The 25817-nt window shown below is 40.0% G+C and overlaps 1 protein-coding gene across 24 annotated transcripts in view; it reads left to right on the top strand.

The window, feature by feature from the left end:
- Positions 1 to 25817, top strand: part of TRIM9 (tripartite motif containing 9) — a 105260-nt gene that overhangs the window by 30644 nt on the left and 48799 nt on the right. For 21 of the 24 annotated variants that reach the window (XR_011232346.1, XR_011232340.1, XR_011232370.1 and 18 more), the window contains exon 2: positions 25261 to 25356. The exons of the other annotated variants lie outside the window; for them this stretch is intronic. Coding sequence is in view for 18 of the 21 variants with exons in the window: in XM_069464874.1 (XP_069320975.1) it covers positions 25261 to 25356 (96 nt within the window). In the remaining 3 variants the exon portion in view is untranslated. The remainder of the gene's footprint in view (positions 1 to 25260; positions 25357 to 25817) is intronic. 24 annotated transcript variants of the gene reach the window in all.

The raw sequence follows: 25817 nt of genomic DNA, 5'->3' as shown, positions 1-25817 counted from the left end.
TCAAATATCTCATAACAAGTCCCATCCATATTCTTCAGGCCATTTGTCATTTTGAATTAGTGGGATAGAGTCATACCATATGCAGCTGAATTGAAGGGGCTTAAAGAAAATAGAAATTTATTTCTTTCATGTAAAGCTGAGTGTATCTGTTCTATTGAAGCCATCCCAGGAGATCTAGCCACGTTTGGGCTTGTTGCCATCATCTTCATTGTGCACCTGTGTTCTCACCACCACGATGGGAAAAGGCGAAGGGAGGGTATGTCCCAGAGGATGGAGTACCATTCCCCTCCTCCATCCCATGGTCAGAAGTTAGTTCTAGGCCCATACCAGCTGAAGAGAGGCTAAGAAATGCAGTCTTTATTCTGGGTGAAGAGAACTCACATGCAGCTGAATCAATAACCTAGCTAATATATACATGATCTTATTTGGTCTTCCCAACCAATAACGTTGTTAGGGTAGGCAGGCAGAAAGGACTCCATTCTGTAGATGTGAGGCTCACATCACCTGAGTAACTAGCTCAAGGGCATTAAGACAGTAAGTGGTTATGTCTGGACTGGACTTCAGTTTTGGTTCTGTATTCCACGACTGTGCTGAGCTGTAATGCAGAGACACCCTCAGGTTTACTGTGGGAAGTTGACTTGTAGTAGGTTAGGTCCCGAGCTTACCATGGGATTTTTCTTCAGTTTTTCACTTGTTTTTCAATCTCTTCACTGATAGGCTATCAGCTGTTGCTCTTGCTGGACTGTATTTGTAGAAGCACTACTTTCAATTAGTCGTAGACTTAGAAACCAAATAATCAAGTTTGTTAGAATTTAATTTAAAATCAGAGTAAATTGGCTTGGAATCAGAGCTTGAAGGTCTATCCTTTGAATACATTATCTTTAATTGGTCTATAGTGGATAAACTTGTGTGTCAACTTGGCTCTGTAGACATCTTTTTCCACTTGCCTCTTATTTCTTGTATGAATGTTTTAGTCTCAAACAAATGAAAACATATGGATTTTATAAGCTTGGCTTATTTTTCCAGTCAATAGGCTACATTACTAGAAGAATGATGAATAAATTCAGATTAATTGGCCATGATTTTGATTTTAGAATAAAAATAGAGAAGAAAATAAAACATGATTTTCATACCTTCTGAAATTTCTGATGTATGGTAATATTTCTATGTGTATCATATTTTGAGTAGGCCATACATAAACAGTTGGCAAGCAGAATTTGAAAATAAAAAAATTTAAGGGAGATTTTTGAATATGACAAAAAAGTATTTTAAATTTAGTGTATTTTATTTTAGCATATAGAATATTACTATAAAACTCAAGTTTTAATTATACTAATTATGGTAACTTCCAGAAAGAAAAAAAAAATCCCTTCATCTATAAGAGGATGTAATATTACTTCCATTATAACCTTCTTGAAGACAATTAAGGAAATATCTGTAAATTACTTCGGATTATTTTAGAAGACAAACATTTTAATTCTGTAAAAATAGCAGCACTTCTAATAATCAGCCTAATAGCAGTAATAGAACAATTCATTAGCTCAGTCATTTGCTGTCATGGCCACTCAAGTAATTTGCTTCCCATTGAAAATGTGAGCAGCAATTTCTACCAAAGGGTTGTGGGGTTTTATGGTGATGAAAATAAGAATTAGAGAGCTTATAGTTCTAATTCTGCATCAGCAGCCATGCAGGCACAATATGTCTGAGGCCCTATGCTGGGTACCCAAAGGGCCTAATCAATGAATGCTCCAAAAAGAGAGAAGGCTCCAGAATGATTTTGTTAATGAATAGGAAATGGGTTCATTTATCCATTCTCTTATCTGATGGGAGGAAGCTAAGCCAAGCCAAATGAATATTAACAGGTACAAAATAATGCCTTCAATCTCTATTTCACCTTAATAAATATTTGCTTCTTGATCCCAGAAGCTGGAAACACTGACCTTTGATTTGAAGGAAGGGAAGGGACAGGCTCCAGCAAATTGTATTATATATGACAAGCTGGCAATGATAGAGGAAACAAAGAAATAGAAAAAACTGACAGAAAAAAAAAAAAATCAAGATCTTGGACCAGGTGCAATCAATGTGATAAGATCCTGGAACTGTGAAACTTGGAGGAAGGATAATGGCCTAAGAATAGCAAATAATAGTTTTCTTAGATGATTTGCTGAGCTGTTGATGCAAACCAATTGCCTGGGTCATTTATTTTGTATTCGGAGTGTGTGCCCTCTGATGGATAGCTCACTGTTCACATGTGAAGTGACATTTCCAAACTGCCTGGAAAATGCTGGACTCATTTGTTGAATGTCAGGTTTTATATGTGAGATTATGAGATCTGGGATCTAGAGTATAGCATATCTGGTATGGGGGATTATTTCATGATGAGTTTGCTTTTAGTTTATTTTGCTTTTAGAAATTCAGCCTTGGATTTAGTAGTACAGTTGCAAACTATACATTTTTGTAGACTTGATGTCTAATGTGCTGGATCCAAGGCTAACACAATGAATTTGACCTTTTTTTAAACTTGAAAAACAAATACAAATTAATACTTTTTATTGCCTTGCAGGATAAAGAATCACTGATTACAAATTAATTTTTGATCTGGTAAGAAAGGCTTAAAAACTTTAAGAATATTCTAATTTCTTATTTGAATCAAAGATTATTAATCCATAGGCATGATTGTTGTCCCATTGTAAAGGTTTGCTTTCCCGCAACAGCAATAAATAGAAGTGAACTGAACATCAGAGACATAAGTGGAATATTGAGTATGAAGTTTGCTTTTGGACACAATTATCTGAATTTATACATCCTAATGAAGGTTTTCCCCTACAGCAGAGGAGTGCATTATTAAGCTTTTCAAGATTGTCCAAAATGTTTATTTATGAATAATAGCTTAATAAATCTCATGAATTTATGTGTCTAGTAAAATATACATATTGTAGCTTCAAATTTGTGCAAGTTATGTTGTATGCATGGATTCTAAAATGTAATTGTATTAGTTTTCTTATCCCTGCCTTAATTAATTATACAAATTCAGTAGCTCGAACAAGCACAAACTGATTGCCTTTTACAGCTCTGTAGGTTAGAGGTCTGACGCAGGTCCTTTTGGGCTAAAATCAAGGTGTCAGCAAGACTGCTTTCCCTTTGCAAGTCTGTAGGAGAGAATCCATTTCCCTGCCATTTCCAGCTTCTCGAGGGCACCCCGTGTTCCTTGGCTCATAGCCTCTTCTTCCGTCTCCAAAGCCAGCAAACTTGTTTCTCTCTGAGCTTAATTCATAGTCACATCTCCTCCTGATTCTCTTCTGCCTCCCTCTTCTACTCTTGGACCCTTGTGACTACATTGTGATTATAATCCAGGATGACCTCCTGTTTGCTGATGAGCAGTCTTAATTCCATCTACAACCTGAGTTCCCTTTTGCCATGTAACCCAATGTATTTATGGGTTCCGAGGATTAGGATGTAGAAGTGTTTGGAGGGCCATTAATCTACCTAACACACTTTTTTTCCCACATTTTATAATCTCTGCAATCAGGATATGTCTTGTAATCAATGTGATAAGAAAACATTGTTTCATAGTTTAATTGGCCATGCTTTTCTTTCTTATTGGAGCATAAAATAATGGTGCATCCTACAATTGATGGCTTTTGGATTTAATGAAATAACAGTATCATAACTTCAAATAATAAACCAAATGAATATAAGATCCAATCCTTTTTCTTCTGTGTGAGTCATAAATCATGCTCTCAAAATGATGTAAAAATGACTTCTAGAGAAAGATTAATTCTGTAATAGTTGCTAGACTTCAAGTACTAAATTTTAAGATAATCAATTCTATTTTTATTCTTAAATTTTTTTAAGAGACAGGGTCTTGCTCTGTCACACAGGCTGAAGTGCAATGGTGTGATCATAGCTCACTGTAGCCTTGAACTCCTGGGCTCAAGTGATCCTCCTGCCTCAGCCTCCTGAGTCGCTGGAACTATAGGCATCTGCCACTAATTCTTTTATTTTTTTAGAGATGGAGTCTTGCTATGTTGCCCAGGCTGGTCTCAAACTCCTGGACTCAAGCAATCCTCCTGCCTCAGCCTCCCAAAGTGCTGGAATTATAGGCTTGAGCCACTTTGTCTGGCTTCAATTTTTAAAGTTCATGTTGGACACTTATCTGTCTTTAGAGATGGGAGCTGATTAAATTGATAACATCCTTTATTAAAGCTTTTAGGACAGCAGAAGCCTCATAGATTCACTCTTACCTGTAATATATATTTTTTTACACTAATCAATTAGTCTTTACCTTTGGGCAGTAGTTTGTAATCTTTCCCATTCATAAGAATACCTGTTCTGATCAATTTTGCAGTTGAGCTTGTATGTCTGAGACATTCCCAAAGAGTGTGAGGGGTGAACTACAAGTGTTGAATGAACTTTTCTGCATTTGAACTGAAGTATCTCTTATTATCAGTGTGCACTGTGCATAGCTTCCCCATCCATCAGAAATTCCACCTCCATAAAGACTCAGCTCTTTAAAAGAAAGTACTAGAAAGAAGCAGAGAATTTCTCTCAGGACCTTGGGAGAAAATGGGAATTTGAAAACCTGACTCATCCTGGGACTCTTAAGGGTCTGATAAATGCTGTGAGAGGGTCTAAAATAAAGCTCACTTTATTATCATTAATAAAACATTTCATAAATATGAAATAAAAGGGCTCTGGATAAGACAGATTATTTCTGAGTCTTCTTTTTTTTTTACTCTACAAATAGTAAAATGACAAGTTTTCTTCCTCAGTGCTAGCATTGAGGTATGAGGCTTATATGGTACACCAGTAATGTAATGTGACTTCCTGAATTCTAGCTCTCAACACTTAATGATTTATGGGCAATGATGTCTGTATCTGGAGTCAAAAATGGGGGCTGAAGAGGAATCTGCTTAATTAATGAAGTGCGAGTGCATAGCAGCAGCCGCTAAACTGGATGTTACACCATCTTGGCAACCTCTGAGCCTACATCAAAATTTCTACTTTAAAAATCAAAGGCTCATATCATTGAAGAGATATGTCAGATCGACTATGCTGCTTCAGGCAGTCGGAATCACTGTCTCCTTCCCATTCCAAATCAAATCCGTAGGGATTAAATATAAAATATAAATTAAATGTTTCTAAAAGCAACAATGGCTAAAAATAAATAACTTCAAGGGCTGGGGCTGTTGATGATCCAGTTTAGTTCCCAGGAGAAGAGGAATGCCAGCAGACACACAATAGGAGGTATTAATAAAAATGTTTTGAAGAGGTGTTATTAACTAAAAAGTAATTCCTAATTATGTTCACAGACTTTGGTGCTTTTGTTATTTTTAAGGGGTCTCCTCAAGTGTTAGGGAGTTGGTAGTTGGCTTTACAACATTTATGGGTCTTTTTTTTAAACCATATTGATGATTTTGGAAAAATATACGTTGAGTGAATTAATTTAGTGCTAGGCCAGATAAGGATATTAATGAAATTCAGTAGCTGGATCATTGTGCCTGTCATATAAAAGACCCTGAGTATGGATGGTTTGATTATTCCATCTTTTCCTTTGGGGAACTCACATGTATAGCTCACTAACAGCCTCAATTTAGGATGATTTAACTATTTGCATTATACTCCTCTGCTAATTACACCCACACTAGTGAAGTTATATGAATGCATCTCTTCCTGGGTGCTTTGTGTAAAAATCTTCCATCTCCCGTCTTTAGTGTGCAATAGAGGCTTACCAGGTAAGACCTGCCTGCTCTCACTCCACCCAGCCTAAATTCCTCTTCAATCCTTTCTTCACAGTGGTAGTTTTGGCTAAGAGAATCATGAGTCCAGGGGGGGCCTCCAGGCCGGCCAAGGAGGGAAGGAATGAAGAATAACTGTAAGAAAGGAAGGGAACAAGAGAGAAGGGAGAGAAAGAGCTAGAGAGACAAAGATTAAAGAGAGACCAAGGATAGAATGGGTGAGACAGAAGGAAAGAGAAAAGATACACAACATTTTCAAGGATAAGGAGGGTTTCCTGTGGTTATATGGATATGATAATATTTTTTATATCTGGTAAATCAGAACTTATGAATTTCTTATGAAAACTCTCCAGTGACTTTCCGACAAACTTAGAATTAAATTTAAGACCCTTACCATGACCTACACAGCCTTACATGGTCTAGCTCTCCGACACTACTTAGTTACTAAAGACAATTCCTTATGTCTCGTGGTTTCTGTGGTAGGGAATCAGGGACGGCTTGGCATGGCGGTTCTGCTCAGGGTCTCCCATGAGGTTGCAGTCAGATGTGAGCTGATGCTACAGTCATCTGAAGGCTTGAGTAGAGATGGGGAATCCATTTCCAAGGTCTCTCACTGACATGCTGGCAAATCGCTGCTGGCTGAGTTCCAGTGATGAGCATACAAGGAGGAAAAACAGGAGAAAAGAGACAGGGAGTAACAGAGGTAGAGAGAAAGGGAGAGTGCCAGGCAGAAGCTGTGTCCTTGTTATGACCTGGCCTTAGAAGGCACAGAGGATTGTTTCTGTCATACTCCATTGGGTGGGACACTCCCAAGCCCCTGCCCAGATTCAAGGAAAGAGAACATAGACTCCTCCCGTTGGTGGGTCACATTGTTAGAAACACATTTAGAAAGGGTTATCCTTTCTAATACATAGGTATGGCCATCTTTGGAAAATAGACTTTCATGAGGAGGGTTTCCTGAGGTCATATGGTTATAATAGCTCTTTAATGTAACTGATAAATCAGATCGTATCAGTCCCCCGCTAACGACTGTCCAATGGCTTCACATCAATTACTTCCAAAATCCCTTACCTACAAAACTTACCTACAAAACTTCAGATGATCTAGCTCTTCACTCTGAACTCCCTTCCTACCACTCTTCACCCACCTACCCCCTCCAGCCACACATTTTTTGGCTATTTCTCACACATACCAAACTCATTCCCCTGCCTGGATTGTTATAAATAATGATATAAATATATATGTTTATATTATGTATTATTACACTTAGACACATATGTTTGTTGAATAATTGAAGGAGGGAACAAATGGATGGTAACTCTTTCTGAAGGCCATCCCTGAGTTGCTCTGACCCACCGTGGCAGCACCGTAATAAATGTGCCCGAGAGGGTTAGGAAGGGCAGGACTCCACTGCATGCATAGATCCTAACTGCTAGGAAGCATTCACATTACTGCAAGTCACAGTGAGACCTGGTATAATCTTTTCCATCTAGATAAAGGAATAAGAAAAGCCCACAATGGTGCTTACACTAAACTATGTTCATGTAAATGAAAGGCTGAGATGGGATGAATTTTAATTTGTGGATTCAGAATCTAACCCAGCCATTTGCTTTTGAATTTGTTGATCGTGCATGCCAAACTCAAAAGTCTTTGAGGCTTTTTGAAATAGAGGAGTGCTGTCTTAATGATGCTATGTCAAAGGTGTAAAAATTCAGCATCAGTAGGATTCTATCATGGATTTTAAAGGCAGTCTTGCCTTTCATATTACTGGATACAAGGTAAATGGTACTGCTAATGAAATGATAGTTCTGACCTTTTCTGAAAGGCAGCAGAATAAAACCAAGAATAATGCCTTTGCTTGCTATTTTAAGGATTTTAGCAACAAGTTGTTGAGTGATGGCAGTACTGACTGTAGGAGACAGAAAGCATCCAGATACCTCTGGAGCCATGTTTCTTCGTGGCCTTGCTCCAGCCCTGCTGAACTGCTCACAGTCCTCACCAACCCAGGCCATCAGACACCTCCATGCCTCTGCCTGCCATGTTTCCCCTTCTGGGCATGCTGCAATTCTTGAGCTTCACCTCCCTTCTGAGGTCTTTCTTAAACCACACCACCACGAGGTAGAACACAGCATTTCCTTCCATTGACTCCACGGCACTGTATGCACACACCTAGCATAGCGCAGCCACACTTTTGTGTTTGTTTACATGCCTGCCTCCTCTCCTGAATCACCAGCTTCTTGAGGGCAGAGTCTGGGTCATGTTGGTCTTTATGTCCCTAGTAACTAACCAATGACTTTCGCTGAGGACACCACACTCAATGGAAGGATTTGATGGCTGACCCAACAAACAATGCATGAACTTCCTTAACAGTATGCTATCAAGAAGGAAGTGTGAGGGAACACATACTCAGCATCCCGATACTATGCTCACTCGGAAAAAGGGTCAGTGGCTCTTTTCCTAGGCTGTCACAAGGAATGTGGTTCCTTTCCGTAAGGTCTATAAGATGAGAATTCTCAGGACTGGTCTTCGGGGCCAGAGCTACATGGTGTTCAGCACAGCCACTGCATCATGTACGGGTCAACACTCACGAGGCCAAGACTGTCCATGCAATGGGTTTTCCTAAGCTGCCAGGAAACCATTTAACCCTGAAAACCTCTGCACTACAAAACAATTGGGGATTTTAATTTGGTGTAGCTGTATATTTGTTGTTCTAGCATTAAGAACAGAGTCTTGTGTGAAAAAAATGTAAGAAATGGCATCTTGTATCCAGATATTAATCAGGGAGAAAAATGTTACTTTTTGGGTACTTAAATGAGGACATCTTTCTCCTCTAGTCCCTCAGGGTTAGCCCCAGTTGAAGACACACCACCTAGCTTTCTGGGCCACAGATGGAATTGCTCAAGTGTGTTTATGGGGTCAGCAGGCATTTCAGCGCTACCCCAGATGGCCTAGTATTTGATTCTAACTTGTTCTCCATCTTCCCTCTGTGGATCTCTTGACCCTTCTCTTCTCTCCGTTGTTCCTACTGTCCCCTGCCTTCACCCTTTGGATGCCCCTCCCCCAGCTCCGTGTCTCAGCTGTCCTCTGCTTATGAGAACATGTATTCTACACACTCTGGTTTCTTCTTTCCCTGTCTTCCTTCCCCTCCTCTCTCCATATTTAACTCAAATCAGTTAGCCATTAGCATGCCTGAGTTCTATCCTTTTAAATATATAATAGAAATGGGCAGAAGGTGATATTCTGAATATAAGACATTCAGGAAGACAGTTGTCATAAAATTGATACACTCCAGTAATAACATTCTTAGTCAGAAATTCAGAGGAAGAAATACTATAGGAGATACAGTGTATGCATTTTAGGATCTCTTATAAGCAGGTCATGCCATTAACATTATTAGCTACTAGCTTAGAATACATAATTGCATTTATGCCGGGAATATGTATATATGTGTGTGTGTGTGTGTGTATGTATATATGTATGTATGTATATATTTATATATGCCTAGAAGAGGGGGCACCTAAGGTTAAGGGAGGCCAAGGAGGCGACAAGCCCTGTGTTCACCCAGAGAAGATTGAGAAGAGGTCCAGATAAGAGGAACTTCCAGCAGGCAGGTCTGTACCAGAACAGGTTAGGCTCAGGGTCCTGGGAAAAGTTCATGTTGAAGGGACACCACTTCCTCCACCCTCAGCTGTCAATAGGACTTGGCCTCCCCTGCCCTCAGGGGGATGTTCTTACCCCAGGGAGGAAGATGTCCAATGCTAGGTTGGGGAGGAGAGAGACTTCATGCTAAAAAAGATAATATCAGATTTGCCTTTGTAGCCAGCAGGGTAAAATTAATGTAATTTCAAGGTCCTCTTTCCTGACCAAAATTGTTCCCACTCTTCTCAATATCACCAAAAATTCCTTTAACTACAAAGTCTTTCATCTGACAACTAGAAATAAAACATTTAAAAGGGAAATCTTTGGTTTAGATAAAAATTTAATGTGAATGAATTTCAGTGAAAGGATAATGGGGTATTTGGCCAATCATTCTTAAGTGACAGGCTTCAGATCCTTCCTAAGCTTTGAGAGGAGAAAGAAGGAGGAGAGTGGCACCAGGGGACCAGCTGAAGGGACAAAGGAAGTGCGCAAAACAGAGGTGCAGATTTTACCAGATTTGTCCATAATTATCTTCTGCTGGGTCGGGACAATGACAGGCCAGGTCAAAGCCATACTTGCAGTGCCTTTTAAAAACCAGCTCACTTAGCATAATGCATCATCACGCTGGGTGGGGGTTGATTTAGCTGTCAATTTTATAGTTTGTAGAGGGCCTTCAGCATAGTGTTGAATGTATGCATCCTTATTCTAAGTTGTGTACTCATTCTCCTCTCAGGTCTGTGCTGGGGACACCACTTCCCTCCCACAGAAATTCCTCCTCCAGCAGTGAGTCCCCCTGTTAAGAGGAAAACCCTGGGTTAAGAGAGTCAGGGATACCAGATTACATGGAATTCAGTGTGTTAATATACCACTAGATTTATAGCTGTTTTTTCTTATCAGCAGGAATTAACCATTATGATTTGTATAAATGTTGTTAAGAAAACATGTTTATAAAACATTATTTGAAACATTTAACATTATGTTAGGTTTTTACATTTTTTTGAAAAAAACTGAAAACATTTCTATATATTTTTAAGTAATAAAATAAGACAGATTACTAAGAAGAAGAAATGATGGTAAAGAGAAAAGAGTACTCTTGTACAATAGCAGCACCTAATCTTAACAGAGAAATAGATAATGAGAAATTTATACCAATACTGGATGCCTTAAGAACTGCTCTGGGAATCTCATCTTTTCAAGGAACTAATAGTTGCTGGAAATAAGAGGAAAGACATTTGGGGGTTAACACTTGTCATTTGCTATGAGGTGCTTTAAAATCTATTCCCTCCACCTTGGATTAAAACGTCATTGACATTTAGAAGAGGGCCAGGCTGTGCAGCCCACACTTGATGGGTGAGGAGCAGAGGGAGCCGCAGCTCAAAGCAGGCATTTCCCTGCACTTTGTTCTGTGTGTGTGATGTTAGCAGCAGCCTCAGAAGTCACCTTGCATAACCTACCCTTGCTCGTGCAAGCTTATCACCGGCTTTTCTCGGGAAATGAGGGTTGCACAGTTATTTAGTCGTTTACAAAATCAACCAATTCCCACGGCTAGATTTATTTCTGTGGGAGTCAAATCTTAGATTCCAACTAGCAGAGAGAAAACTGTTGCCATGGAAACCGTTCCTATTTTCAATAGGGCTGGAGCTACAATTCACTTGCAGAGAAACGGATTGACAAAGATGCTGAGGGGAAGGGCGAATAGAAATCAGACATGACTTAAATCAATTTTTCTGGATAATATTGATGATCACTATTAATTTTATTGTAGATGGAAAGTGACCTATAAATACTGGATCCTAATAAACCTTTCACTACTGAGAGGCAAAAATCTAATTCTATTGTCAAAGCTATTTCAGATATCCCAAAGAGTTTGTCTTTGGCCAGTGAAGATGGTCAATTATTAGAATAAGATTATGTTTTAGTTTGTTTTCAGAATAATTGAGGCAATGGTAGTGAGAGGTGGAGTTGAGAGTAATTTAATTTCCTTATATTCAGGCTTTATAAATGTAATATTAGGACTATCAGAGAAAAAATTTGTTGTTCATCATAAACATGAAAAGATCGCATGCCTCTCAAGTGCATAGGCAAAGTACAGGAACCAAGCACATCTGCACACAAGCTCTTCTTACAAACGTATGGCACCAACGGGTTGACTAGAAAGGGCACATGGGTATTACAGGTACGGTAGTTGTGCCTTCCTAAAGGACAGGACCCTTCTCAGGGTGGACAAAGGCACAGGCAGAGGTGGCTCCAATCATTCCTTTTCCCTCTGAGGAGCATAAATAAAATTACGTCATTGTGGGAGGGCACACAGACCAGTTAGCAGTTGCCACGTGACTAGATTTCAGGTGCTGCTGGGTATCCACAGCAGAAGAAAAGCTGACAGCGTAACCAGGGGAAGGATGTGAGAGATGGTAGAGTCTTCATCAAAGGCAACAATGGCCTTTGAGTGGAGGGCTCCTAGCCTCAATATCAGGTATTAAAGAAAATTGAGTGAAATATTTCTACTGGTCATTTATAAGTGGCTTGAGGGTTTTGTGGATATTTATTTGAATTCAGAGATCCAATTGAAAAAAAAATAAGACCATCTGAACGAAAGTTTTTTTCTTATACAGCATGGGATCTTAATAAACAGATTATATAAGGGGTGTTTATCCTCAGAAGAAAAGTCCGTTTTTTAAAAAAACATACTTTATCTATAGTAAAGTATGCAAATCTAAAGTGTACAGTTTAATAAACTTACATTTTCGTCATGCAATCACACCAGATAAAGACATAGACCATTTCCATTCTTCAGAAAGTTCCCTCATGACACTTTCCAGCCAATCTCTGCCTCCAAAAGTCACTACTTTCCTGACTTCTATCATCATGGAACTGTTCTTGAACTTTACAATGTGTACTTTTTGTGTGTGTGGCTTCTTTCGCTTAACGTAATGTTTTAAAATACATTTCTACTTTGCATATACCATTAGCTTGCACTTTTTAATTGCTGAGCAGTCTTCCATTGCATGAATATACACTATTTATCCATGCTACTGTCGGTAGACATCTGGGCTGTTTCCAGCTTGAGGCTATTATAAATAAAGCTGCTATGAGCATTGTATGCAAGTCTTTTGTGGACATATGCTGTCATGGAGGGTAGGTATATGTTTAACTTTATTAGAAAGCACCAGTTTTCCCAAGCGATTTTAACATTTTAACTCCCACTAGCAATGTGTGGGGCTCCGGCTGCTCCATATCTTCTCCAGAACTCCACACTGTCAGTCCAGGAGACGTGTGATGGTCTCTCCTTTGTGTGTCCTTTGTTTTTAAAGAAGCCTGCTAATCTCTGCACCAATGCTGTAGTAGCCTCCTAAGGTCAGAATTAAAATTCAGATCTTGTGATGGACATTTCCCAGTCTTTTCTAATGACCCGTGCCTTTGAAAAAATATATAACTTTTCTGAGATAAAGTAAAAGTTCAAATAAGCTGAGATTTAAGGAAGACATTAGCTGATGATCAGAACAGTTAAGTTGGAAAGGACCACTTTAATATCCAAACACATCCGTTTAAGCTTCTGAACTGAACAATAGCCACTTACTCATTCGGAAGGGCCCTAAAATTTACCCCCATCCCTACTTTTGAGAAGTCATTGCAATTCAGTGGCTGATTCCAGACTGATGGGGAAGCCTCACCTGTAGTGATTAGCCAGAGGGGCTGTTGAGCCAGCTCAATCTCACAGAATTTCTAGTTTATTAGGAGATCAGATGCCTCAAATACAAGTGGATGAAAAGAGCTGAATAGCCAATTCTTGTTTCTCAACTCAACCTTGAAATGTGTCCACAAGTTGCAATGGGCCGGGTTCTTTTTATTCTTTGTGGCCATTTTGCTTTTTATCTAAGGCCTCCAACTCAAAGGGAGAGCAGGAAATGCATATTCTGAACAGATTTACAAAATATAAGGTGAAGCAATCTGACCATTGCCAAAGGTAGTAATAAGCGTCCAGCTCTCAACTGACAGCCTTCTCAGGTGTATTGGGTTTTTATTTTGCCATGAAATACTCCAAAAACTTAGCGATTTAAAATAACACAGATTTTTTAGGTTATAGTTCTGTAGGTCAGAAGCCAACAAACAGGGCTGAGTTCCCTTCTGGATGCTCTAGAGGAGAATCCGTTTCCTTGCCCTTTCCAGCTTTCAGAGGCTACCTTGGCTCCTTCCTCCATCTTCAAAGCCAGCAATGTGACTTCTCTCTGATCCTCCTTTTGTAGCCACAGCTCTCTCTCATTGACTATAACCTAGAAAGGTCCTCAGCTTTTAAGGACTCATGTGCTTAAATAGGGCCCACCCAGTTAATCCAGGATAACCTCTCCTTCTCAAGGTCTATAAATTTAATCATATCTGCAAAATCCCTTTTGTCATGTAAGGTGACATATTCACTGGTTCTAGGGATTAGGACATGGACATTTTGGGGGTCATTATTCTGCCTACTGCCTCAGGAAACAGAGTCAATGCCTGGAATTGAGCCTGGTCACCCTCATTCTGTTGGCTAAGCCCTTCTCAGTGAGCCTGCTGAGCCACAGGTGCTCCCTTGAAGTGAACATTTATCAATGCTGCTTGATGGTGCAGGTAAGACAAGTGTGGCTTTTATCCCTCCCAAGATGGCCTGCAGGCTAAGGAATGGATGGTAACGCTGCTGGTTGTATTTGCTGTCCAGTAAAATTTAAAGGAAACTTGTGCTTTAATCTTAGATACAGGGGTTGCTTAGCGGTGAGCTATTCTTTGATGTTATAAAAAAATTTTTTTTAAAAAACAGCCAAAGAGACCCTGTATCTTCCCATGCAGTTTATAACTTAATGCTGGAATAAAGACACTCTGAAGTTACTGAAGTTTCAGAACTTACGAACAATCTGCCAGAGCCATCCCGGATGTAAGCGCTTGAGTGTTTCTAGTGGGAACAATGTTATATAAAGAGTGCTTGGGTTTCCTAGCTAACCTCCAGAATCATATAAAAAAGGAATACACTTTTATAAAGTGGCTCTCTTCATTAATATCTAGATAATTTATAAATTTAGTTTAATTTCCTATTTGATCCAGGAATTATTTAGAGTGGTGTTTCTTAATTTCCAAGAGATAGTAACATTAATAAAGCATTTGAAGGGATGTAGTGGGGTTGTGGGAAGTCAAAGTTATTTCATTTTGCTTTAGTAATGGACAGATCTTGATTTATATGTGATGAAAAATGGGAAGGTAACAGCTTGCAAAATGGAGAAGCGTAGCAAAATATCCAAATTGATTGGTGAGTGGGATTAAACTATTAAAATAAATGTGACAAATCCATGAAAGTTAAAAAGGAAACAAATTTGTTTATTACAACTAGAAAATATACAATGTGGATGGAATAAAGCCAATTATATTAATTACTATAATAAATGTAGATAGCCCAAATTTCCCTAGAAGGAAAAAAACTATAAATTAAACTAAAAATAAATCTAGTTTTAAAATCAAGGATGGGCAAATTTATGCCACAAAGAGAGAGAGGGTGGGGAGAAGAGGATATACAGTCAGCCCTCCATACCCCTGGGTTCCACATCCATGTATTCGACCAACTGTGGATCGAAAATATTTGGAAAAAAATTGCACCTGTACTGAACATGTACAGACTTTTTTCCTTGTCATTCATTATTCCCTAAACAATATAGTATTACTGTTATTAATACTTATATAGCTTTTACATTATATTAGTTATTATAAGTAATCTAGAGATGATTTAAAGCATATGGGAGGATGTGCATAGATTATACACAGATGCTATTAATATACCATTTTATGTCAGGAATTTGAGCATCCATGGATTTTGGTATCTGTAGGAGGTCCCGGAACCGTTCTGCCATGGATACTAAGGGAGGGCTGTATAATAGTATCAGATGAAATGGAGTCCAAGCGTAGAAGGATATTATCTAATAGTAAAAGGTTTAATAAATGCACAAAGAAGATATAACAAACAACAAAGGGCGGGGCACGGTGGCTCATGCATGTAATCCCAGCACTTTGGGAGGTTGAGGCAGGAAGATTGCTTAAGGCCAGGAGTTTGAGGTTGCAGTGAGCTGTGATCCGGCCACTGCACTCCAGTCTCGGTGACAGAGACTCTCTCTCTCTCTCTCTCTCTCTCTCTATATATATATACAAAAATATTTTTTAAAAAAAGCAATAGATTATATAAAGCAAAAACTCCTGGAAATAAGGGAGAATATGATCAAAACACAATTCTTGTGAAAAATGTAATCATTTGCTTATTTTAGAATATAATAGATCAAGTAGACAAATACTAAGCAAGAATACAGGTTATCTGATTAAACCAATTAACAAGTTTACTTATGTTTATGAATGTATCACAAAGTTTATATTATGTATATCTCTTTATATTATATATCTCTTCTAATAGAAGCCTTCTCTTATGTCCATTGAGTGTTTACTGGAAACTATCATGTACGTGTATCTGTCCACAAAATAGTGGCTCCAAATTCTAAAGAATGGAGATTCTATGAACCAGACACCCTGACCATAATCTACCACTACTAATCCATGACTTTTAACTTCCTCTCCAACAGGCCACTGGAATTTTCCAGATTGTTTTCTAGTTTGGGGCCCCTAAGGCATTCTTGGTGGCAAAGCTGGCCTTGACAACAGTTAGTCATCAGCAATGGAAAAAAACTAAATTTGTGTAATAAGCACTTAGGTAGCACTGTATGTGTCAGGACCGCTCCTAATTGTTTTACAAATAATACCAATGACAACTCACACCTTAACTAGGAATAGAGTAATAAGAAGCTTTTGAAAAAAGCTCCCTGCACCACTCCACTGATAATTTTAAAATGTAAAATTTAAAAAAAGAGATTCCATTCTTTGCCTACCAGATTATATAAATGCAAATGATAATATTTACAGTGATACAGGAAAAAATCACTCTTACCACCTTCAGTGTGGGTGTAAATTGTACAACCACTCAGAGGGGCATTTTGGTAACAGGATTTTAAAAACCCTTCTAAATTTGAAAATTTGTTGATCAAGAAATTTCACTTCTGGAAACAGGAATAATCAAGAATGTGTTCAAATATTTACTACATGAATTTTATTCCAGCTCTTTGTAACAAGACGGAATCAAACTATTAATAAATATTCTAAAATAGGAAATTAATTAAATGATCACAGAGACCTATACAGTGAATTACACTGCAGTTTGGCAGTTAATAGCGTGGATTCTGGCCCCAGGCTGCCTGTGTTTGAATCCCTTTTCTGCTTTTTAACAGATTTGTGACTTTGGACCACTTAACCCTCCTTGTCCTATTTTATCACCTATAAACAATTTGAACAATAATAGGACCCATCTTGCCAGGTTGAGAAAAAAAAGATGCATTAATATGTATAAAGCTTGGCAAGAAATACCTAGCACATAGAAAGTGTTATCCATGTATTATTGGCTATTAAAAGGGGGACTGTAGTGTATTTAGTCAGATGGGAAAATATTTGTAGCATATTAATTGAAAAGGGCAGATTTCAAGACAGCAATGAATACATAACATGACCCCAATTTTGTTGATATAAATAATATAAAGACATGCATATCTGCATATAAATGTATACAGGGTTTCAAAGGAGAAACATCAAGAGTTTATTATCAAGGCTATTCATAGTGTATCTTCTGGTGCAATTGAGGAATTTTTCTCTTCTTTTTAAAGTCTTTTATTTTCTGATTTCTCTGAAATGGGCATGTTCTGCTTTTGTCTGTTCCCACTATGTAGATCTAACTGGAAACTTAGGAGATGAATAAGAAGTCTATCCTGTTTCAGCACTAATATCGGAGTCTCTAAAAGAGCACAGTAAAACCATTTCTATATGAAAAATATTTCTCTGATTTTTCACTCTATCACATACAGTCCTAATAGCATGTTTTTAATTATTTAGTGAAAAATCTTTATTTGTAGAATTGAAATTTTCTACCTAGAGAACTGAAAAATCATGGATCTCAAATATGTTTTGCTTATCTTAAAACTATTCCCTGGTAGTATCAGACAAAGGAAAATGCTATACCACCTGGAAGAACATGGTGGCCCAATGTGGACATGAAGGCAGCCAGAGGGATCTGTAGAGAAAACAGCTTTCTGGAAAGAACTCAGAGACTGCTGGTTAGTGCCCTCCAAAAAAGAGAAGGTAGCCTGTGTAAAAAGGAGATCTATTCTGTAGTCCAACTCTGGGATGTAAAATCTAATATTTACACAAAGGCTCAGCCCAAGGAAGGCATATTTTTGATCCTCCGTTGTGAATACTTGGTAACTGCCTAACAACACACATTTCAGGGTTTAGAATATCCACAGAAAGGCATGCTCTCTGACAGAGCCTTGGGCAGAGTGATGGTGACTTCACAGCCTGTATCCCTGCCACTTTATTAAAGTTTCATGCCTTCAATCACAACAATTGCTGCAGGAATTCTTCCACCGCTCCCAGCACTCTAAGTGAAAGCCTCGGAGACTTGGCAAATCAATTTTCTCCCAAGAAACTATGAACACTGGGTGACGGGACAATTTCTTTTTGCTGTGCCCTGAGGTGAAAAGCAGCTTTTCTATCTCATTGCAGGAAAAAAACTTGCCACGTTGCTGTGCATCTCCAGATTGAGAACTTTGTGTCTCAAGCATAGAAATATCTTACGTTTGATGGAAGAAGGCCATGCAGCATATCTCTGGTAGCCTAAAATCAACTATGTGTTTACACCACAGAAATGGGCAAACACTACCAATAAAAATTTGTTTTTGGTTTTTGGTTTTTTGAGAGCCTGTTTATCCTCACTGATTCGTGTGACAAAGAGGAACAGCAAAAGAGCTAGCAGAGAATCACAATGCCTCTTTAGGCTAAGGGAAGTCATGTGGCCAAGGATGACAATGGGGCAGGGACACCTGCTCCATCTACAGGAGGCACTGCAAGTCACTTGACAAAAGTGGGGAGGGTGCAAATAGTTGTGAACAATACTACAATCCACCCCACTATTTGAATAATTATAATTGACCAACCCCCAGTCAGGACATGTGGTATGACAGCAGTGTTTTGATGATTTGTGTATACATATTTTAACATTATTCATGTCATAAAAATAATATCAGTTGAGTATCTCTTATCTGAAATGCTTGGGACCAGAAGTATTTTGGATTTTGGATTTTCGATTCTGGAATATTTCATTATACTTACCAGTTGAGCATCTCTAATCTGAAAACCCAAAATCCAAATGTTCATTGGAGCATTTCCTTTGAGCATCTTGTTGGTTTTCTAAAAGTTTCAGATTTTAGAGCACTTTGGATTTCGGATTAGGGATACTCAACCTGTACTATTTATTGAATTTTTATAACATGCTAGGCATTGAGTAGAAGAACTTTATATACATGATGTCACATAATCCTCATCGTAGTCATATGGTGCAAGTACTGTTATCCCCATGTTGCAGACTGGGTTCCCTGGACCCAGACTCTGAGAGAGTTGAATAGGGGTGGTTAGTTGTTAAGTGCCCTTGGTAGATACACCTGTAAGGAAGTGAGGAAGCCAGGACTGAACAGAGGCAGAAAGTGGCATGCAGTGGCCTCAGCCAATCCTGCGGGGAGTTCTGGAACTGGGATGGCTCTTCAGGGTTGTCCCGAAATTGAGGCATGGAAGCCCCAGCAATTCCCTGGCCGTGGGACACCCCCAGAAGTGGGCGTGGCCTTCAGCAAGACAGTTCCCTGTGGCCAAGAGCAATTCCTAGTGTAATCAATGCAGCTGATAATCCCAGCAGCTGGGAAACAGATGCATAGCCTTTAAGAGAGGATTCTGGGTAGGGTACCACAGTATTCGCTACAATTAGGTAACATGTCCATGATCACACAGTTAATAAGATACTAGAATTTAAACCTAAGTTCATCTGACTTTAAAGTCTGTCCTCTTAACTCCGATACCATATTGGTCCCTGTTGCCCTTTCTATCTGATTCAGTTGATACAATCTGACAGAATAATGTCATTTCTGATACATTTTTATGGTTTAAAGAGTGAATGAAACAGCATGTTTGGATTTAAATTGTTATAAAAAAAAAAAAAAAAGGAGGTAAATGGCATTATGCTTTAGCTTCTGGTGTGAATGTTTGTGTGCTTGCGTGTCCAGGTCCAGCAATGAGGAAAAGGAAAGGGGATTATATATAACAGTGTGTTAGGTTAAACATGCATAGAGCTCTCCCCTTTCTACCCTCTGCACAGCTCATAAAGTCAGCTTCACAACAAAAATGGTGAGATTTGTTTAAGATAAGAGAGATGTGCCGACTCAGGCAGGGGACCGTGTACCACTAGTGGTGTGCCTCCTCACACAGCCTTCAAGTTAACCTGCACCTGCCAGAGGGTCAGCTCATTGCCTGGGGAGTGCCCAGCTCTCCCTGGGTCAGAGTCAGTGCTAGCAACTGTCAAAGACAGACGCTAGTTAAAATGGTAAGAACAGATTTTAATCCGTCCTTTAATGCACAATTCAATACACAATAGTGTATTATTTAATCAATAATACACTATTGCAATGAGGAAAAGAGCCCAGCATGCACTGAACTCATTGTCAATTGGCACAGAGGTGACTGGGCACATTAAATGCAGGGAGTAAGGAAAGGGGAGCGGGGATTTAGAGTCAGAGGAGTGCAAAATTACAAAAATCAGGAAGGAGGGACTGGTCTATAGGAAACCCATCTAGGTTTGCTAGCTGGTGCTTATTAAAGTTAAGCTCCTACCTTCCCACAGAGACTGGGAGATAGAGCTTCTATCTTTAGGTGTTGGATGGAACAAACATTAAATTCCTTTAGCAGCCTTGAATTTTCTCAGGCAGGCACTTTAAAGGGGGTCTAGGCTCATCTTAGGGATTCAGCCTTGAACTGTTAGAAACTGTGTTAGTGTTTGTTCAAGTCTTTACAGGCCAAGGCTGAGGCCTAGTCAAGAAGAGGGCTCAGAGGAGCCTGGCTAGAGCTTGGTCAAGGAGAGAATCTCTCTCAAAAGCAGTTAGCAATAAGCCACAGTTTAATGGACCAGTTCCCTATCCATAAGTCCCCTCTGACACCAGCCTCTCCCAAGCCAAGAGCCTCCCCATACTCCACTGATGAGATATCTCATACACACACAGTCACATACACACACACAGTCACATACATACATTCTTACACACACACATACATTCTCACACACACACACACACGCACACTTTCACACACTCACATGCATATACTCACTCACACTCATACACATACACCTGTTGTCCCTAGGCTGTGTGCTTCAATTCCCAGGCCCCGCTGCACATTTTGCAGATCACAACCCTGTTTTTTTTGCTGGGCCTAGAGCCAGGTTGGCATCTCCGGGAAGGCTGGCCTCTGAGGATTCCTGCCCATGTGACTATCATGAGCTAGGGTTGGGGTAGATTCAGGATCTTCCATCACCAGAGAAACCAGAGAAGAGATCCCTTCATGCGGGCAGGAAAGGTGCAAGTAGGAAGAACAGAAATTTTGCCTAGAAGGAAAATCAGACCCCTTGGGCAGCTCAGCGTGATGGTTCCCCAAATCACTAGTCACTCAGTGAGTTCTCATTCCATTACCTCATTTCCCCACTCAGCCCAATCTCTGCTTAGGGTGGAAGTTGATAAAGCTGGCATTGGACCTCAGTCCAAAGCATCTTCCCCTCTGCCATGAGACTTCCCTCTGACAGGGGTCTTTTTCAAATTCACCAAAAAACTTTACGCAAGAAAAAAGAAGTTGAACATTTTGTAGGTTAACTAGTCATGCTGGAGTTGACATATTGTCCACTGTTAAGTATAATCAAATCCCTTCATGATCGATCATAATCCCCTCATCGGCTCACCTTCTCTGGTTTTACACGCTCTCACTATGGGTTGTTTTGTGCCTTTCTGCAAGGGTGAGAGAAGAATTCTCTTTCTTTGGGAGGCTGGAACAAAGAGCATGACTTTGGTAACAGACAAGGGTTTGTGTTCTGGCTCTCTGAGTTCAGTAAAACCTCACGCAGGTGTATATCTTTTCTGTGCCTCTGCAAACAGCAGAGTGGTGATTGGGATTAAATAGGATCTACATTGAAAGCACCCATCAGAGTTCCTGGCTCATGAGAAATGACCAATACACTGTAACTATTAGAATTTCTTTTACTTTTTAATTGTACAATGTCAGTAACGTATTATGTATGACTCAAAAATCAGTATTTTATCAGGGAAACTATCATTCTCCTGGGGAGTCGGATGGGGCTTTGGGGCTTCCTTCAGAATCCCGTTGCATCAGTGGCCACTTTCCTGTCATGTTTTGTGTTTACCTTGGAACCCGGCAAGGAGGTGGAGTTGGCTTTGGTGCCCGGCTGGGCGATGCACGGGGAGGCAGCAAGGTCGTTTTCTGGGCCATCAAGCTGCCTTGGCTTGTTTGCCACCTCATCTGTTGTGTACCAATTCTTTGGCTGACCCTTTTGACCCAACCGGGGCCTGTAACTTCAGATCCCAGACAGCCAGAACGCTTCCTTTCATCCGTCCCAATTTGTCTCCATCCAACATTCACAGTAAATTGAGGGAAAAATGACACGTCAATGATATTTATGGTGGGGAAAGGAAAGGAGATGCTGTGTTTGGTCTGGGCATGCCCAGCAGCTTGGGCGGAAGCTCGGGCAAGTCGGGGTTGGTGAGGCTGGATTCAATTCCGTTACCTGTTTGCTGAGCGCCAGAAATAGGTTCTGAAACATCTGCCACAGTCGCTTCCAGGTTGAGCTCCTGATCTCTCCTAGGGAGACAAGGGGTGCTGAGGTGAGGGTGGAAGGCGGAGGGGAAAGCCAGGCAAGGAGGGAAGGAGGAACAGCTTGCCATCTTTCTGGGAGACCTTGGTTGTTCCCAGCATGCGAGAACAACTCAAGGAAGAGCTGTCAGTGCTGGGCGGCTGCATCATTTTCCCATCTCATTCGCTTTCAGATCATGACACCTTTTCAGTAAATTAGAAAACAAATATCCAAGAAATCTGAATGCCATTGCTTAGGCATTTTAAACAGCTTTTAGAACCATACCTTTCTCCTTCTAATGACTGCATGTACAGCCAGAGATGCTGTGCTGAAAACAAACACAACACATTTGCATCTTCAGTGTTCTGGTCATAAATTTACAGGGCTGCTCTGTGGTCCTGAATATAGAACATCTCTGTTAGCACACAGCAGGAATTTAAATGCTTCTGGGAAACAAAATCAATAATAATGTTCTTCTACATTAGATATAGCTTATAAATGTGATCAAAAGACTACCTTATAAAAGCAATGCACAGATAAATTCTTACAATAAGAGCACTTTCTAGGAATAAATACTTTTCCAGCGTTTTTTATTGTCTCCTACACAATTTCTACAAGTTGATAAAGCTTAAGAGAAAGGTTTCTAGATCTTTATCTTCTAATGCAGTTGTTTATCAAATACCAGAATAATCACTGGTCAGGTAGAAGGCATTCTTAGGACTGAATGTAGATACAAAGAGAGGAAATCTGGAAATAAATTGATTTTTGCACTTCATTTATTGCTTTGCCATATAAAATCCTGAATGAGCCCGGCACTCTTTGTCACTACTGACTAATTTTTTTCTAAGTATATAGCAGTACCTGATCTCTGACTTACATAATACAGACTGAATTAATTGCAAGGTTTGGAGTACAGGAAATCAGGTAGCTTCACTTCTCTGTAGCCAGAGGAATTTGGCTTCTGTATTCAAACCTCTGTGTGGTTACTAAGAATAGGTTATAATAAAAAGAGGAAGAAAACTGTGGCAGCCTAGCAGATTTTTACTCATTCAGAAAAAAAAAAGATATGAGTTCGAAAGTAACAATGAAAAAAAAAGTCTCCTTTAAAATGTTTCTCTTATTTTACTGCCTGCTCTTCCAAATGAGACCCTTTTCCTTCGCCTTTATCCCCTGGGCTCCTGGAAATAGTTCTTGAGGAGAAGCTTTTACCCCAAATAATGTTCCAGCTAGAACTTGATCATAAAGAATTGAGTAGGCCTTTTGCAACTGTAGGCTCACTTTGTGCTTTTTCTTACTCAGTTGTGTTGGTCCAGCCTCCTGGAGTCTGAGTACATAGAGCAAGGTACAAGTGATCAAGGATATTCTCCAACAGAGAATATGATCCTGTTCCAGGAATCTGTCCTACGAATCCCTGCAGTCAGCAGGTGTTGTGAGCAGGAATGAAGAAAGAGAATGAGTCAGTGACAGCCAACATTTATTAAGCATGCATCAGGCACTATGCACCAGCAGGGTTCTAGGTGTTAGGTGTAGTATCTCATGCAATGCCCACAACACCCAAGAATAGTATTATTCTTATTTTATGGATGAGGTAAAACTATTTATTACAAAGGGTTGTACAGCCAGTAACTGGCAGCATTTATGAATTCAGAATAATTCCCTTAACCACTACCATTTACTAGCAGGAGCTTTCACATGGGTTCATGCAGTCAACTCTCACAATAATCCAACTACCAAGCATTGTTATTCTTCCCATTTTTTCCACTGGAGTAATTCAGGCAGAGGTAACTTTCTCAAGGGACAGAGCCAGAATCTGAACCCTTTCAAAGCCTGTGTTCTTTCTGCCATCCCGCATTGTTTCCACCAAGCATTTGGCATGCATATTTTTAAAGAGAGTCAGTGCTCAACTTTGTATTTAATAAGGCAAATATAAAAGAAAAACAGTCACAAGACCAAAAATATAATTTTAGGATTCCTTCCTCTTACTAAAAGGAAAGGGTAGATGAAGCACTGTGTTGGCAAGGAGGAGAATGGGCTTTAGTTTCCAAAGAAGGCAGTGCGGAAAGGGGAGTCTGTCTCTGTCTGTGAGGGATGGAAGGGTAAGCCTGGTCTGCTATGAGAAGAAGTTTTGTATCAAGTATAATGATAATGGCTGCAAGCCATGGAAAGTTCCAGAACAGGTACTAACAAGAAGCCTAGTGGTAGGTGCTGGCTCAGCTGCTCAAAGATGCCATCAGAACCCAGGTTCCCTCTCTTCCCACCCCTCCACCCATATCCTGAGGGCCTTCTCCTCATGTGAGTCAGAAGACATCCCATCCATCGTAAAGTCAGGGGGCCAAAGGGGAAAGGCTGTACCAGCCACCACCAGTCCCACATCAGCAGAAAGGCAAAGCTTCTTCAGACCCTTCGCGTCCCCAGCATGTTTCCACTTGGATCTCATAGATCAGCAGTGTGTGCCATGGCCACCCCAGCAGGCGGGAGGTTGGGACAGCAGTGCCTAGCTGCACACCTTATCTCCCCAGCAGAATCGCACCCGCACAAGGATGGGGTGGCGTGGAGGTCAGAGAGAGAGCAAACCTTGGCTTAGGAGGTTAGTGTGGAGAGGAGTTAGGGCAGCAGGGCTGTACTTGGGAGAAGCTGGGAAGTGGAACCTAATCCTTCCTTCATCCTGTTCTCACTCTCTTCATTCTTTCTGCTCCAATCCCAGACCAGTAGCCTTTTGGGCTAAGTTAAGTTGATAATAATCAGATTATCTGACTCATTGTTCTGTTTTGTTAGTCCTAAGTAAATAATAGATATTAAATAAATTATTAATTAATTAATGAAATGAGGAAATTCTAGGTAGGTATCAGCTGGTGAGGGCCTTTGGCTGCCCTGGCTAGAATCACCACTTCAGAGGAGAAACCACTCTGGAGCCCAAGGAGTTTGGATACCACTGTTACCAGAATCCACATGTACAAATGTCAGCTAAACGGCCCAGCCTCAACAAGAGGAATCTGAGGAGGCTGATGACTCTCTGACTTGGGGTCTTGCTGAAAACAATCCTGTGTGGCTTCGTTGCGGCTTCCTGTGATTATAGCTCCATGGTTCCTTTCTTTGTCTTTGCAGAGCCAGCTCTCCCAGGCGCTGAACGGACTGTCCGACAGGGCCAAAGAGGCCAAGGAGTTTCTGGTACAGCTTCGCAACATGGTCCAGCAGATTCAGGTATTGGCATCACCTGGGACACACAGGAAACCCCATGGGTTAATGTGTAACTGTGTAGTGGGGGAGTTTGTTTCTTTTCTTGTATTTTTATGTGTTGTGGAAAAATTCGTATTTATTTTTTTTAATGCTATATCTCTTCTATACATACAAACATAAATCCAGATCAACTTCAAACATATCCCTTCTTGAGGTGGTTACCTTTTGCCAACCAGCTGGAAACACAGCCTGGTTTTCCAAGTGGTTGCTGTCTTCCACACTGAGGTCCTAATTCTCTACTACTGAATATTCAGAAAGAGGCCTATTTCTTTGTGAATTCAGGGTCATTATTGCAAAGTTTTTTAAACCCTATAGGTTTCCAAAGCACTTTGTGACAAGTATATCTTATTTAATGGTAACAAGTCACATTTTCTCTTTTTTTTTTCTTTCTTCCTTCTTTCTTTCCTTTCTTCTTTTCTTCTTTC

Source organism: Eulemur rufifrons, chromosome 2, assembly GCF_041146395.1.
Source record: "Eulemur rufifrons isolate Redbay chromosome 2, OSU_ERuf_1, whole genome shotgun sequence".
NCBI classification, from domain to species: Eukaryota; Metazoa; Chordata; class Mammalia; order Primates; family Lemuridae; genus Eulemur; species Eulemur rufifrons.
Note: the sequence above shows the minus strand (reverse complement) of the source record. Positions and strands in the feature narration are given on the sequence as shown.